Source organism: Panulirus ornatus, chromosome 1 (genome assembly GCF_036320965.1).
Source record: "Panulirus ornatus isolate Po-2019 chromosome 1, ASM3632096v1, whole genome shotgun sequence".
NCBI classification, from domain to species: Eukaryota; Metazoa; Arthropoda; class Malacostraca; order Decapoda; family Palinuridae; genus Panulirus; species Panulirus ornatus.
In genome coordinates, this window is record NC_092224.1 from 15,402,965 (window position 1) to 15,415,344 (window position 12,380).

General features: G+C 41.5%; 1 protein-coding gene across 13 annotated transcripts in view; it reads left to right on the forward strand.

The window, feature by feature from the left end:
- LOC139757224 (uncharacterized) overlaps positions 1–12,380 on the forward strand; it is a 321,083-nt gene that overhangs the window by 166,858 nt on the left and 141,845 nt on the right. For 8 of the 13 annotated variants that reach the window (XM_071677655.1, XM_071677467.1, XM_071677805.1 and 5 more), the window contains 3 exons: positions 1,137–1,281; positions 2,538–2,719; positions 8,426–8,567. In XM_071677655.1, coding sequence (XP_071533756.1) covers positions 1,137–1,281; positions 2,538–2,719; positions 8,426–8,567 — 469 coding nt within the window. Of the gene's footprint in view, positions 1–1,136; positions 1,282–2,537; positions 2,720–8,422; positions 8,568–12,380 lie in introns of all 13 variants that reach the window. The other 5 variants (XM_071677734.1, XM_071678035.1, XM_071678382.1 and 2 more) reach the window with 1 other exon arrangement.

The window sequence follows — 12,380 nt, forward strand, 5'->3', positions numbered from 1 at the left end:
TTTGAAGGAATAGTGGTTCCAACAATGTTGTATGGTTGCGAGGCGTGGGCTATGGATAGAGTTGTGCGCAGGAGGGTGGATGTGCTTGAAATGAGATGTTTGAGGACAATGTGTGTGTGAGGTGGTTTGATCGAGTAAGTAACGTAAGGGTAAGAGAGATGTGTGGAAATAAAAAGAGCGTGGTTGAGAGAGCAGAAGAGGGTGTTTTGAAATGGTTTGGGCACATGGAGAGAATGAGTGAGGAAAGATTGACCAAGAGTATATATGTGTCGGAGGTGGAGGGAACGAGAAGTGGGAGACCAAATTGGAGGTGGAAAGATGGAGTGAAAAAGATTTTGTGTGATCGGGGCCTGAACATGCAGGAGGGTGAAAGGAGGGCAAGGAATAGAGTGAATTGGATCGATGTGTTATACCGGGGTTGACGTGCTGTCAGTGGATTGAATCAGGGCATGTGAAGCGTCTGGGGTAAACCATGGAAAGCTGTGTAGGTATGTATATTTGCGTGTGTGGACGTGTATGTATATACATGTTTATGGGGGTGGGTTGGGCCATTTCTTTCGTCTGTTTCCTTGCGCTACCTCGCAAACGCGGGAGACAGCGACAAAGAAAAAAAAAAAAAAATATATATATATATATATATATATATATATATATATATATATGTGTGTGTGTGTGTGTGTGTGTGTGTGTGTGTGTGTGTGGATGAGAATATTTATCATATGTCTGTCGAGCTAACCTTACCATGTGCTCACTTACATGGCTTAATATTGTAAGTGGTTTTGTTATACCAGGAAGTACAACTAGGCATATGTTATACCCGGAGTTAACCCCGTGAACATGATACAGCTTTTGAGTCATAACCCCGTAATCATGGTGATACAACCTTTGAGTCATAACCCCGTAAACATGGTGATGCAACCTTTGAGTCTTTGTGAATCCTTAGTCTCTAGGGTCGAATGAATGGCCTGGCCAACATACGTTACTCACGAGTTGTTTCATTGAGTTCATGGGCTGGTTCAACATGCTCAGGGCGTTAACTTTGTGGACTCTACCGGGAGTGAGGGAGGGTCTTCCCTGGTATGGTTTAAGTATTCCGGGGGTTCAGAACATAAACTGATTGTGTTATTGTGCGGCAGCATCTGCAAGGGTCCGCCAGAGAAGCCCGGGATCTTTGTGCAGAGTGTTCGGCCCGGAGGTGTTGCTAGGAACGCTGGCCTCCGGCCGGGTGACCTGATACTCGCCTGCAACGACATTAGCTTCGCACACCTTGAGTTTGCCGAGGTAGGTAATCTTCTTGTAGGTCTTAAAAAGGAAAGTACTTTACTAACCTAACTGTTGTGACCCCATTACCGGTAACTTTGATGCTGGCATCACACTGTTGCTAACCGTTATTTTAACTCCATTACTGTTAACGTAGCTGCTATAACCTTATTACTGCTAACCTACCTGTCACAATCCCATTACTAACCTAGATGTCAAGACCCTTATTGCTGCTAAGTTAGATGTCATAACCCCATTGCTGCTAACCTAGCAGTTTTAACTACCGCAAATCTAGTTTCTATATCCACTGTTGCTAGTCCATTTGTCGTAACCCCATTAGTTAATGTTGTCAAAAATATGTTATTGCTAACCTTGTAGTTTCAACTCGTTACTTCAGATCTAGCTATCGTAACCTCATTAGTTAACATAGCTCTTGTAACGCAATTACTGCTAATTTAACTCGTAATTCCATTATTGCTGAGTTAGTTGTTCGTAAGTTTTTAGTTACTTTGTTAGTCAAATACCACAACTGCCCTTTGCTTTCACAAACTCCACTCATGCTAACTTAACTGTCATAACCCATTACTTCTAACTTAGTTACCGTACCCTATTACTGCTAGCTTAGCAGTCATAACCCCTCTTCTGCTAACTTAGCTGTAGTACACCATTACTGCTAACCTAGCAGTCTTGACCACACTTGTTTACCTAGCTGTCAAACCACACTCCCGCTAATCTAAACTCTACCCCTGTTAATTCAATTATTGCTATACTGCTGCTAGTCCATCAGTCTCAGCCCTCTCGTTTCTAAACCTAGTTGTGTCAGCGTTCACATAACGAACACAACTGTCACAGCCTACCGTCTAGTATGGTTACAACCTCAAAATTACCAACCTAGTAATGTGGGTGCCGCATATTACGGTAGTCAAGAGTCATCATTACTAATGATTACGGCATAGTGCATGGCAGTCACAATCGTAACTACTAATTATGAGAACAGCATAGTTCGTGGCAGTCACAACCTCATACAGCCACATCGTCATGGCAAGCAACCTTGTTGTCATAACTCCACAACAGCTACCATAGGAGTTACAGTTCTTTACTCCAGCCTCGCCATGACAGTTTCACAAGTAATATCTTGGTGGTGACAGCTCCAAGCTAAAATCACAACCCCATAACAACTAAAGCAGTGGTATGGTTAGGGCCCTTTGAGTGTAGTGATGGTTGCCACACTATGTGACTTAACTCTCTTGACACCTTTTCCCTTTGGGTTCCACCAGGCGGTCTACGTGCTCAAGTCTTCACCCCGCCTGGCTGTTGATGTGCTTCGCGGAGCTGGCCTCGACCTGGTGGCCGGGGAGTCCTCAGGCTACAACTCTTCAGCGTCGTCGGTGGCAGGAGACCAGACGCCCCCGTCTTCCTCATCCGACCCCAGGGACTCGGACTACAGCGTCACCAGCAGGTTCGGTGCTGTTCGTTAGCATTAGCTCACTAGCCCAATGATCAGCGAGTCTTACGTTTGATTATTTGATTTTGCACGATTAGATCTAAATTTTGGGAAAACCTTAATCAGTAGTAGATGGCACCTACTGCTGCTGCTGCTATTTTGTATAAGTAGGAGTGAGTAACAAGTAGCCCCTCCTCCCGATGATCCATACTGCACCAAGTATTCATTTTCTTAATAACTTGAAAAAAAAACGTGGACATTGGCAAGTCTTAAACATATCCAGGTTTTGGAGATTGTGGCATTATGAATGTCTGTGTTTGGGAGGGTAGAAATGTATAATCATAAGGGAGATTATTGAATTTCCTTTCAGCCAGTTTTCTGAGAGAATTTTAACCATATACTAATCTAGTATATGGTTAAACGTTGTTAAACATTGTATGTGAAAGCCTTCCTTTTTGGGAGGGATAGTGGCAGCAGTGTGGAATTTGATACATACCTCCTCAGCCACAGAGTGCTGTCTTTTTTCTCCACGATTCATTCACTTGTGGGTTGCTGGCATTCATTCCCAACCCAACACCCTTTTTTTTTCTCGTACACAGCACTTAACACACAACTCACACATATGTTTGCTTTTTCTTTCTTTTTCGTCATACTTGATCGTAGCTTCCCACGTTAGTGAGGTAGCTCCAGGAACTGATGAAGAATGGCCGCATCCATTCACATCCATCATCTATCTGTCGTGAGTAATGCACCGGAATCACAGCTCCGTATCCACAACGGGACCCCACACACCTTTCCAGGGTTCACATGCCCTGGTTTAGTCCATTGACTGCATGTCAACTCCTGTATACTACATCGTTCCAATTCTCTTTACCTTGTGCATGCCTTTAATCCACATGTAGTTCAGGCCCAGATCGCTTAAAATCATTTTCAGCCCATCCTTCTATCTCCAGTTATGTCTCCCCAATATCCTTGTTCCTTCCACATCTGATACATTTATCCGCTGTCACCCTTTCTTCACTCGTTCTCTCAATTTGTCCAAAGCATTTCAACACACCCTCTTCAGATCTCTCAACTACATTCCTTTTATTACCACACCTCTCTTACCCTTACATTACTTGCTTGATCAAACCACCTCAACCCCATATTGTCCTCTGACATTTCATTTCCAACACATTAACCTTTCTCCACACAGTCATATTTATAACCCATGCTTCACATTGATATACTATACCTTCAAACATCGCATTCAAACACCCTCCCCCCCGACAACGATTTCTCCAGACATTCTTCAGTGCCTCCAGAACCGTCACCCCCTTCACTCAGCTTATGACTCGCTTTCACTTCTGTGGTTCCATTTGATGTCATGTCCACTAGGTTATCTGAGACACTTAACTTCTTCCCACTTTTTTTCCATTCAAATACATCATAACTAACATGTCTGTCAGCTCTGCTAAACTAGATATCCTTACTTTCATTCACATTTACTCTCAATAGAAGTAAATGTAATTTTTTTTCCAACTTTTCAAGTTCAATCCCCATAATAACAGAAACATGTTAGGCATAACCAATCCTTCACTCTGTTTTGGAAACCCTCATAACCAGCAATACAAAGTCTTCCCAAAATCAAGGAGTGTTGTTTAGGTGCTGTAATTATTTTTCATGTGAATAGCTATTTCATAAAGACAGGGGTTATATTCTGCCAAGTATGGAATATTGCTCACACTTCTTTGGTGCTTCATCCTCCACTCCCTGTAAACTAGAGAAATGAAAAGCCTTCCACCTCATTAATTATCCTGGCATTACCTCTCCTCAACCTTCCCTCTCTTCAGGCTGCAGTGTTACTGCTTTCTCTCTATTCTATATCCTTGTTTGCTATTGTTCTTGTAAGTTGTCTGCATGTGACATGCACTTAATGCCACTTTCCACAGTTTCTGCGTGAAGTCCAGCCACTCATGGAGTGGCTGTTTTGTTACCTAATTCTTCCATTAAGCAACTCAGATGTGAAATTCTCTTCCTTCCTTCATCTTTCCCTCTTCATATGACATTTCTTCTTTTAAGAGTTAGGTCTACAAACACCTGCAGAACCCTGATGAATGTCTACTTTTTTCCTTTTACTTTTTTATATCACCTGAGGCAGCTTTGATTGGGACATTTTGCCTGTTCCATATCGGTCACTATTGAAAAAAAAACAAGCTTTGGGAAAAGTATTGTCAGACCAGTAATTGTAACATCTCATAAAAAATCTGTTTTTCTGGTTTATGGTTTTTGCTGTTTCTTCTTCCTATCAGTTAAGGTTTTGTGCCATTGCTTCATTTTGGGACCAATTGACTTGAAACTTGGTAGGCATATTCGTTGGCTCAGTATATTCATATCCCTTATTCGATTTACTCAACTATAGCTTTAAGGATCATATGGTGTCTAAAGTTAAACAGCCCAAAAACATATTTGGAGCTGCTCCTCCTTAGGATCTTGATCAATGAAGATGAAACATTGCATTGATACATTTCCACAATTCCTATTCATTGTACAGGATAGATTTGTAATTTGAGCTATTTGTACTATTCTGGGGGCCAAATGTCAGTGAAAAGACTTTTTTCATTGATTGGCCATATTTCAGCCAGTGCTCTTGAAATCTGGCACAAAGATTTCTCACCTCACACCTCACATAAAAGCAATGACATATTTGTGAACCAGTTTTAGCTTTCAGTGGTTGAAGGTTATGAAATTTTTTAAATTTTGCCACAGCCTTTGTATTCTAGCCATTGTTCATGAGACTTATTCAGTAACTGCTGCAATCTGTAACTAATCTTGATGGCCCTTACCATGAAAATGTTAAGGTATATATGAAATGAACATGCAGAATGGAAAAAGGTGAGAGCAAAGGACGTAAGAGGAGTGGGGGAGGAATGGGATGTATTTAGGGAAACAGTGATGGCTTGTGCAAAAGATGCTTGTAGCATGAGAAGCGTAGGAGGTGGGCAGATTAGAAAGGGCAGTGAGTGGTGGGATGAAGAAGTAAGATTATTAGTGAAAGGGAAGAGAGAGGCATTTGGATGAGTTTAGCAGGGAAATACTGCAAATGACTGGGAGATGTATAAAAGAAAGAGGCTGGGTATTGCAAGAGGTGAAAAAGGGCAAATGAGAGTTGGGGTTAGAGAGTATCATTAAATTTTAGGGAGAATAAGAAGATGTTTTGGAAGTGCGTAAGACAAGAGAACAAATGGGAACATCGGTAAGGGGGCTAATGGAAAGGTGATAACAAGTAGTGGTGATGTGAGAAGGAGATGAGTGAGTATTTTGAAGGTTTGTTGAATGTGTTAGATGATAGAGTGGCAGATATAGGGTGTTTTGGTCGAGGTGGTATATGAAGTGGGAGGGTTAGGGGGAATGATTTGGTAAACAGAGAAGAGGTAATAAAATCTTTTCATAAGATGAAACCTGGCAAGGCAGTGGGTTTGGATGGTATTGCGGTAGAATTTATTAAAAAAGGGGGTGACTGTTGCTGACGGGCTGGTAAGGATATTTAATGTATGTATGACTCATGGTGAGGTGCCTGAGGATTGGCAGAATGCATGCATAGTGCCATTGTACAAAGGCAAAGGGGTTAAAGGTGAGTGTTCAAATTACAGAGGTATAGGTTTGTTGAGTATTCCTGGTAAATTATATGGGAGGGTATTGATTGAGAGAGTGAAGGCATGTACAGAGCATCAGATTGGGGAAGAGCAATGTGTTTTCAGAAGTGGTAGAGGATGTGTGGATCAGGTGTTTGCTTTGAAGAATGTATGTGAGAAATACTTTGAAAAGCAAATGGATTTGTATGTAGCATTTATGGATCTGAAGAAGGCATATGATAGAGTTGATAGAGATGCTCTGTAGAAGGTATTAAGAATATATGGTGTGGGAGGCAAGTTGTTAAAAGCAGTGAAAAGTTTTTATCGAGGATGTTAGGCATGTGTACGAGTAGGAAGAGAGGAAAGTGACTGGTTCTCAGTGAATCTCGGTTTGCGGCAGGGGTACGTGATGTCTCTATAGTTGTTTAATTTGCTTATGGATGGGGCTGTTAGGGAGGTGAATGCAAGAGTTTTGGAGACAAGGGCAAGTATGCAGTCTGTTGTGGATGAGAGAGCTTGGGAAGTGAGTCAGTTCTTGTTCAGTGATGATACAGCGCAGGTGGCTGATTCGGGTGAGAAACTGCAGAAGCTGGTGACTGAGTTTGGAAAAGTGTGTGAAAGAAGAAAGCTGAGAGTAAATGTGAATAAGAGCAAGGTTATTAGGTACAGTAGGGTTGAGGGGCAAGTCAATTTGGAGGTAAGTTTGAATGGAGAAAAACTGGAGGAAGTGAAGTGTTTTAGATATCTGGGAGTGGATTTGGCAGCGGATGGAACCATGGAAGCGGAAGTGAGCCACAGGGTGGGGGAGGGGGCGAAAGTTCTGGGAGTGTTGAAAAATGTGTGGAAGTTGTGAACATTATCTCGGAAAGCATAAATGTTTGAAGGAATAGTGGTTCCAACAATGTTATATGGTTGCGAGGCATGGGCTGTAGATAGAGTTGTGCAGAGCAGGATGGATGTGTTGGAAATGTTTGAGGACATTATGTGGTGTGTGGTGGTTTGATCGAGTAAGTAATGAAAGGGTAAGAGAAATGTGTGGTAATAAAAAGAGTGTGGTTGAGAGAGCAGAAGAGGGTGTTTTGAAATGGTTTGGTTACATGGAGAGAATGAGTGAGGAAAGATTGACAAAGAGGATATATGTGTTAGAGGTGGAGGGAACGAGGAGAAGTGGGAGACCAAATTGGAGGTGGAAAGATGGAGTGAAAAAGATTTTGAGCGATTGGGGCCTGAACATGCAGGAGGGTGAAAGGCGTGCAAGGAATAGAGTGAATTGGAACGATGTGATATACTGGGGTCAACGTGCTGTCAGTGGATTGAACCAGGGCTTGTGAAGCGTCTGGGGTAAACCATGGAAAGTTGTGTGGGGCCTGGATGTGGAAAGGGAGCTGTGGTTTCGGTGTATTATACATAACAGCTAGAGACTGAGTGTGAACGAATGTGGCCTTTGTTGTCTTTTCCTAGCACTACCTCACATGCATGCGGGGGTAGGGGGTAGTCATTTCATGTGTAGCGGGGTGGCGATGGGAATGAATAAAGGCAGCAAGTATGAATCATGTACATGTGCATATATGTATATGTCTGTGTATGTATATATATGTATACGTTGAAACGTATAGGTATGTATATGTGCGTGTGTGGACGTGTATGTATATACATGTGTATGTGGGTGGGTTGGGTCATTCTTTCTTCTGTTTTCTTGCGCTACCTCACTAACGCAGGAGACAGCGACAAAGTATAATAAATAGATATAAATATATGAACATAGACATACTGCATTCACTTGGAAATATTTGCCATTTAGTTACCTAGTGATTTCACTTTCTCATTCTTTCTTGACCAAGATTTTTCACATTTTCACATACTCCATTTTTAGTCTCATCATGTTAACTTCTTGAGATTGAGGGTAAAGTTGTTGGCCATGACAGTGGGATCCTTGAGCACAATGATATAACTTAAGGGTATAATGACATGACATTTGTCCTGGCCTTTAAGGATCTGGTTAAAAGTCATGCCATCATATCCAATGGTTGTACCATCAAGTGCCAGGGGTTAACAGACTGCTCTTTGTAATAGATGTTCATACTAACCATGATGTGGTCCCCAGCAGACTGAGCGCTGTGAGCCGACACTTGACCCTGGATCGGACCCGTGGGTGGCGTGAGATTGAATCGGAATGGGCGGAAGCTGAGGCTGAAGAAAAGCGGAGACAGCTTTTGACTTCCCAGAAGACACTCAGGACTCGGGCACAGGTACACGATCCACCTTTCCATTCTTTTCCTTAGTGCTCTTATATCATTTTATAATAAAGTCTTTAGCAGGTTTAGTGTGTGAACTATTAATCCTCACAATGCCTTTCTACTCCAGGACAGTTCTGAGGGTAGGATGTCAATATGACAGTGGCCCATGCTGGGCAGAAACCTGGTAACTTTAACAACAATAAGTCTTACAAGTCATGATTGACACAATCAGATATACACACATCTACAAACTCATTACTTTATTTGGACACAGTGATGCTTACACATACAGTAATCCATAAGTGCACAGTGGTTTGAACACCATGAATCATAATTTGGTTATTTATACATCCTCAAGGGCCCCTTTATTAGGCTCATGCAACTTTGATGCAATGCTCCAACTAAGAGCACGGAAATTATGAAAATTTTTGGAGTGATTTTACCCCTTTCCGTCCATTGACAATAATACAGCCTCACTGAAGATGATTTGTCACACACAGTACCCACATCCATGTGAAGTCCAGTATTACCCTCATCCCACTCTAACCAAAACTATACTTTGACTTCACAGAACATATCTTGAATGGCCTCAACTGACCACAGCCTCTCTCCTGCAAAGCACTTTTTTACCCATCAGTAAAAAATTTGCCACTACCCCTAACACTTCCCAGCTCAAAAGATAATTGACACCACTCTCCATACCAGTTACAAAAGGTGGTTAGCCAGTTTCATAACTGGCTGCCATGGCAGATTTACTCACAATGGCTTCATCTATAAACACTTAAACTCGAGGAGCAATTCTTTCTCCAACTGTCTTCAGTCTCCTCCTATATAACCTCCCATTACCTCAAGTAAACAGCAACCTGAAGGTCCTTTCATATGTAGGCAGCATCATAGTCAAATCATAGCACCTTGACACTGCAAGGGCAACAACAAACATGCATCACCACATTACACAACTAGAACAGTATCTCACTCGGAGCAGAATGTTCCACAGAAGTTTTCGGCCATTCTGTTAACCCAAGACTGACATGAATCTAACTCACACCTTTCGTGAATGGACATTCACTCACCCTGAACAGAATGCCAACCATTCTGGGCTTCTCATATACACTTGACATTCACTCCCCAAACCAAAAACAACATAGCAATGCACAAAATGATTGCCCTCAGAACACTAATTGCCAAAAGATTTAGATAAGAAAAAGAATCATTTAGCATCCTCTATAAACAAATCATCCACTTCACCCTGAACTGCATTCAAATGTGTTTGGTCCTCTGATGTTTCAAAAGCAAATATAACAAAGTTGCAAACCACACAAAATAGAGCACTCAGAACAATTGCTGGCTGCCTAACAACCACAAACATTCAACAGGTACACAATGAAACAAAAATACTCACAGTATAATCCTACCTCAACATGCTCATCACTCATTTCTGTGTGCAACAACATTAGACCCCCACCCACTCAAACTACTCCATAACTCTGTCCACAGATCCTCCCACTCCAGCAAGCATAACACTGACAAAATATACACAAAATGACCCGAGAGGCCTGAAAAAGCCACCTGCTTAATTCAGTCTTAGATACCACCAGACAGAAAATAAACCTGTCCGAAACCACACTCCCCAGACAAACATGAGTCACACTTTCTCAGTTACGATCTGGACATCACCCATCCCTACATTACTGCAAAAACCAATTCAGTATGCTCCATTCAAGAAATGTCATGATCATAATGCAACTACCACTGTGTGACACCAAACACTTGCAGCTCAATTGCTCCACACTTTCTCCACATAGGTAAATAAGCAGTATCATAACCTTATAGAGATGTCTAAAAGCAAAGGAGCTTCAAGATGTACATTCTAGCCAGCCAGAATTTGCAAGGTATAGGAAAGCAGGAATGAGTATGCCAGGAGAAACAAAGGAACTGTAGAGAAGATTGGAGAAATGCAAATCTTTTTGTAAACTTAACTAGGATTCATTTGTCAGTTGAAAAGCAGCTAATCAAGGTTAGGGATTCAGAGGGAAGAATTTTTGAGGATGGTGTAAGAAAATGAATAACAAGTGCTGTAATACCTATTTTATTGTATTTAGCACCATAGCAGCATATTTTTTTCATTTTTTACCTGGATGTTTTATGAGCATTTTTCTGCAATGTTTACCTCTTTTGTTCTCAGGTATTTGATTTAATACAGAAATAAAGCCAAAAGAAGGACTTGATTTTGAATTTTTGTAAGTGATTGCACTTGCAAATTATGGCTTCTTGTAACAAGAGATCCATATGCAAGTGTCTTGTTGTTGAAAAACTAGGCAAAATTTCTGGAAATTAGTTGATAACTAAGCTTGATGTCTTTAAAAACTTGCTTTTTTCAAAGAGGATGACAAATTCAATAAAAGATTGTGCTGAAGAGTTGACAAAAGTGCTAACTGTCCTTTGGATTAACTAATCGATACCACTTCTTTCCAAATAGCAAATTAAGGCTTTTATTGTAAGCCAGCATGAAGGACAGAGAAATGTGATGTTTTAAAGGTGGGAACAGGATCGTATGACACCAAAATTGACTCTAATGAACAAAAGCTGGAAACTTTGAGTGACATCAGCACTTGTAAGTGTTAATCTGGGGCATTTGTAAGTGTGATGTGGCATTAAAGTCCAAAATGTTTAAAAGCCCTTCTAAAAGATCAAAGAACAACCGGAAAGATGTACATTGGAAAAGTTAACAAGGAAGTGAACAAGAAAATGATTGTCAGTGAAGAAAGAAAGCAAAAAAGATATGAGTTTTACAAAAAGAAAAAGTGAGAAAGCAGCAGAGAAGAATCTTAAGCAAACAGAAGAGAATCCAGCATTACATTTCAATGTATACCTACAGATACATACACAGACATACACATATATACATATATACACTGTTAGAAGCAGTGAAAAGTTTTTATCGAGGATGTAAGGCATGTGTACGTGTAGGAAGACAGGAAAGTGATTGGTTCTCAGTGAATGTAGGTTTGCGGCAGGGGTGTGTGATGTCTCCATGGTTGTTTAATTTGTTTATGGATGGGGTTGTTAGGGAGGTAAATGCAAGAGTCCTGGAAAGAGGGGCAAGTATGAAGTCTGTTGGGGATGAGAGAGCTTGGGAAGTGAGTCAGTTGTTGTTCGCTGATGATACAGCGCTGGTGGCTGATTCATGTGAGAAACTGCAGAAGCTGGTGACTGAGTTTGGTAAAGTGTGTGGAAGAAGGAAGTTAAGAGTAAATGTGAATAAGAGCAAGGTTATTAGGTACAGTAGGGTTGAGGGTCAAGTCAATTGGGAGGTGAGTTTGAATGGAGAAAAACTGGAGGAAGTGAAGTGTTTTAGATATCTGGGAGTGGATCTGTCAGCGGATGAAACCATGGAAGCGGAAGTGGATCATAGGGTGGGGGAGGGGGCGAAAATTTTGGGAGCCTTGAAAAATGTGTGGAAGTCGAGAACATTATCTCGGAAAGCAAAAATGGGTATGTTTGAAGGAATAGTGGTTCCAACAATGTTGTATGGTTGCGAGGCGTGGGCTATGGATAGAGTTGTGCGCAGGAGGATGGACGTGCTGGAAATGAGATGTTTGAGGAAAATGTGTGGTGTGAGGTGGTTTGATCGAGTAAGTAACGTAAGGGTAAGAGAGATGTGTGGAAATAAAAAGAGCATGGTTGAGAGAGCAGAAGAGGGTGTTTTGAAATGGTTTGGGCACATGGAGAGAATGAGTGAGGAAAGATTGACCAAGAGGATATATGTGTCGGAGGTGGATGGAACGAGGAGAAGAGGGAGACCAAATTGGAGGTGGAAAGATG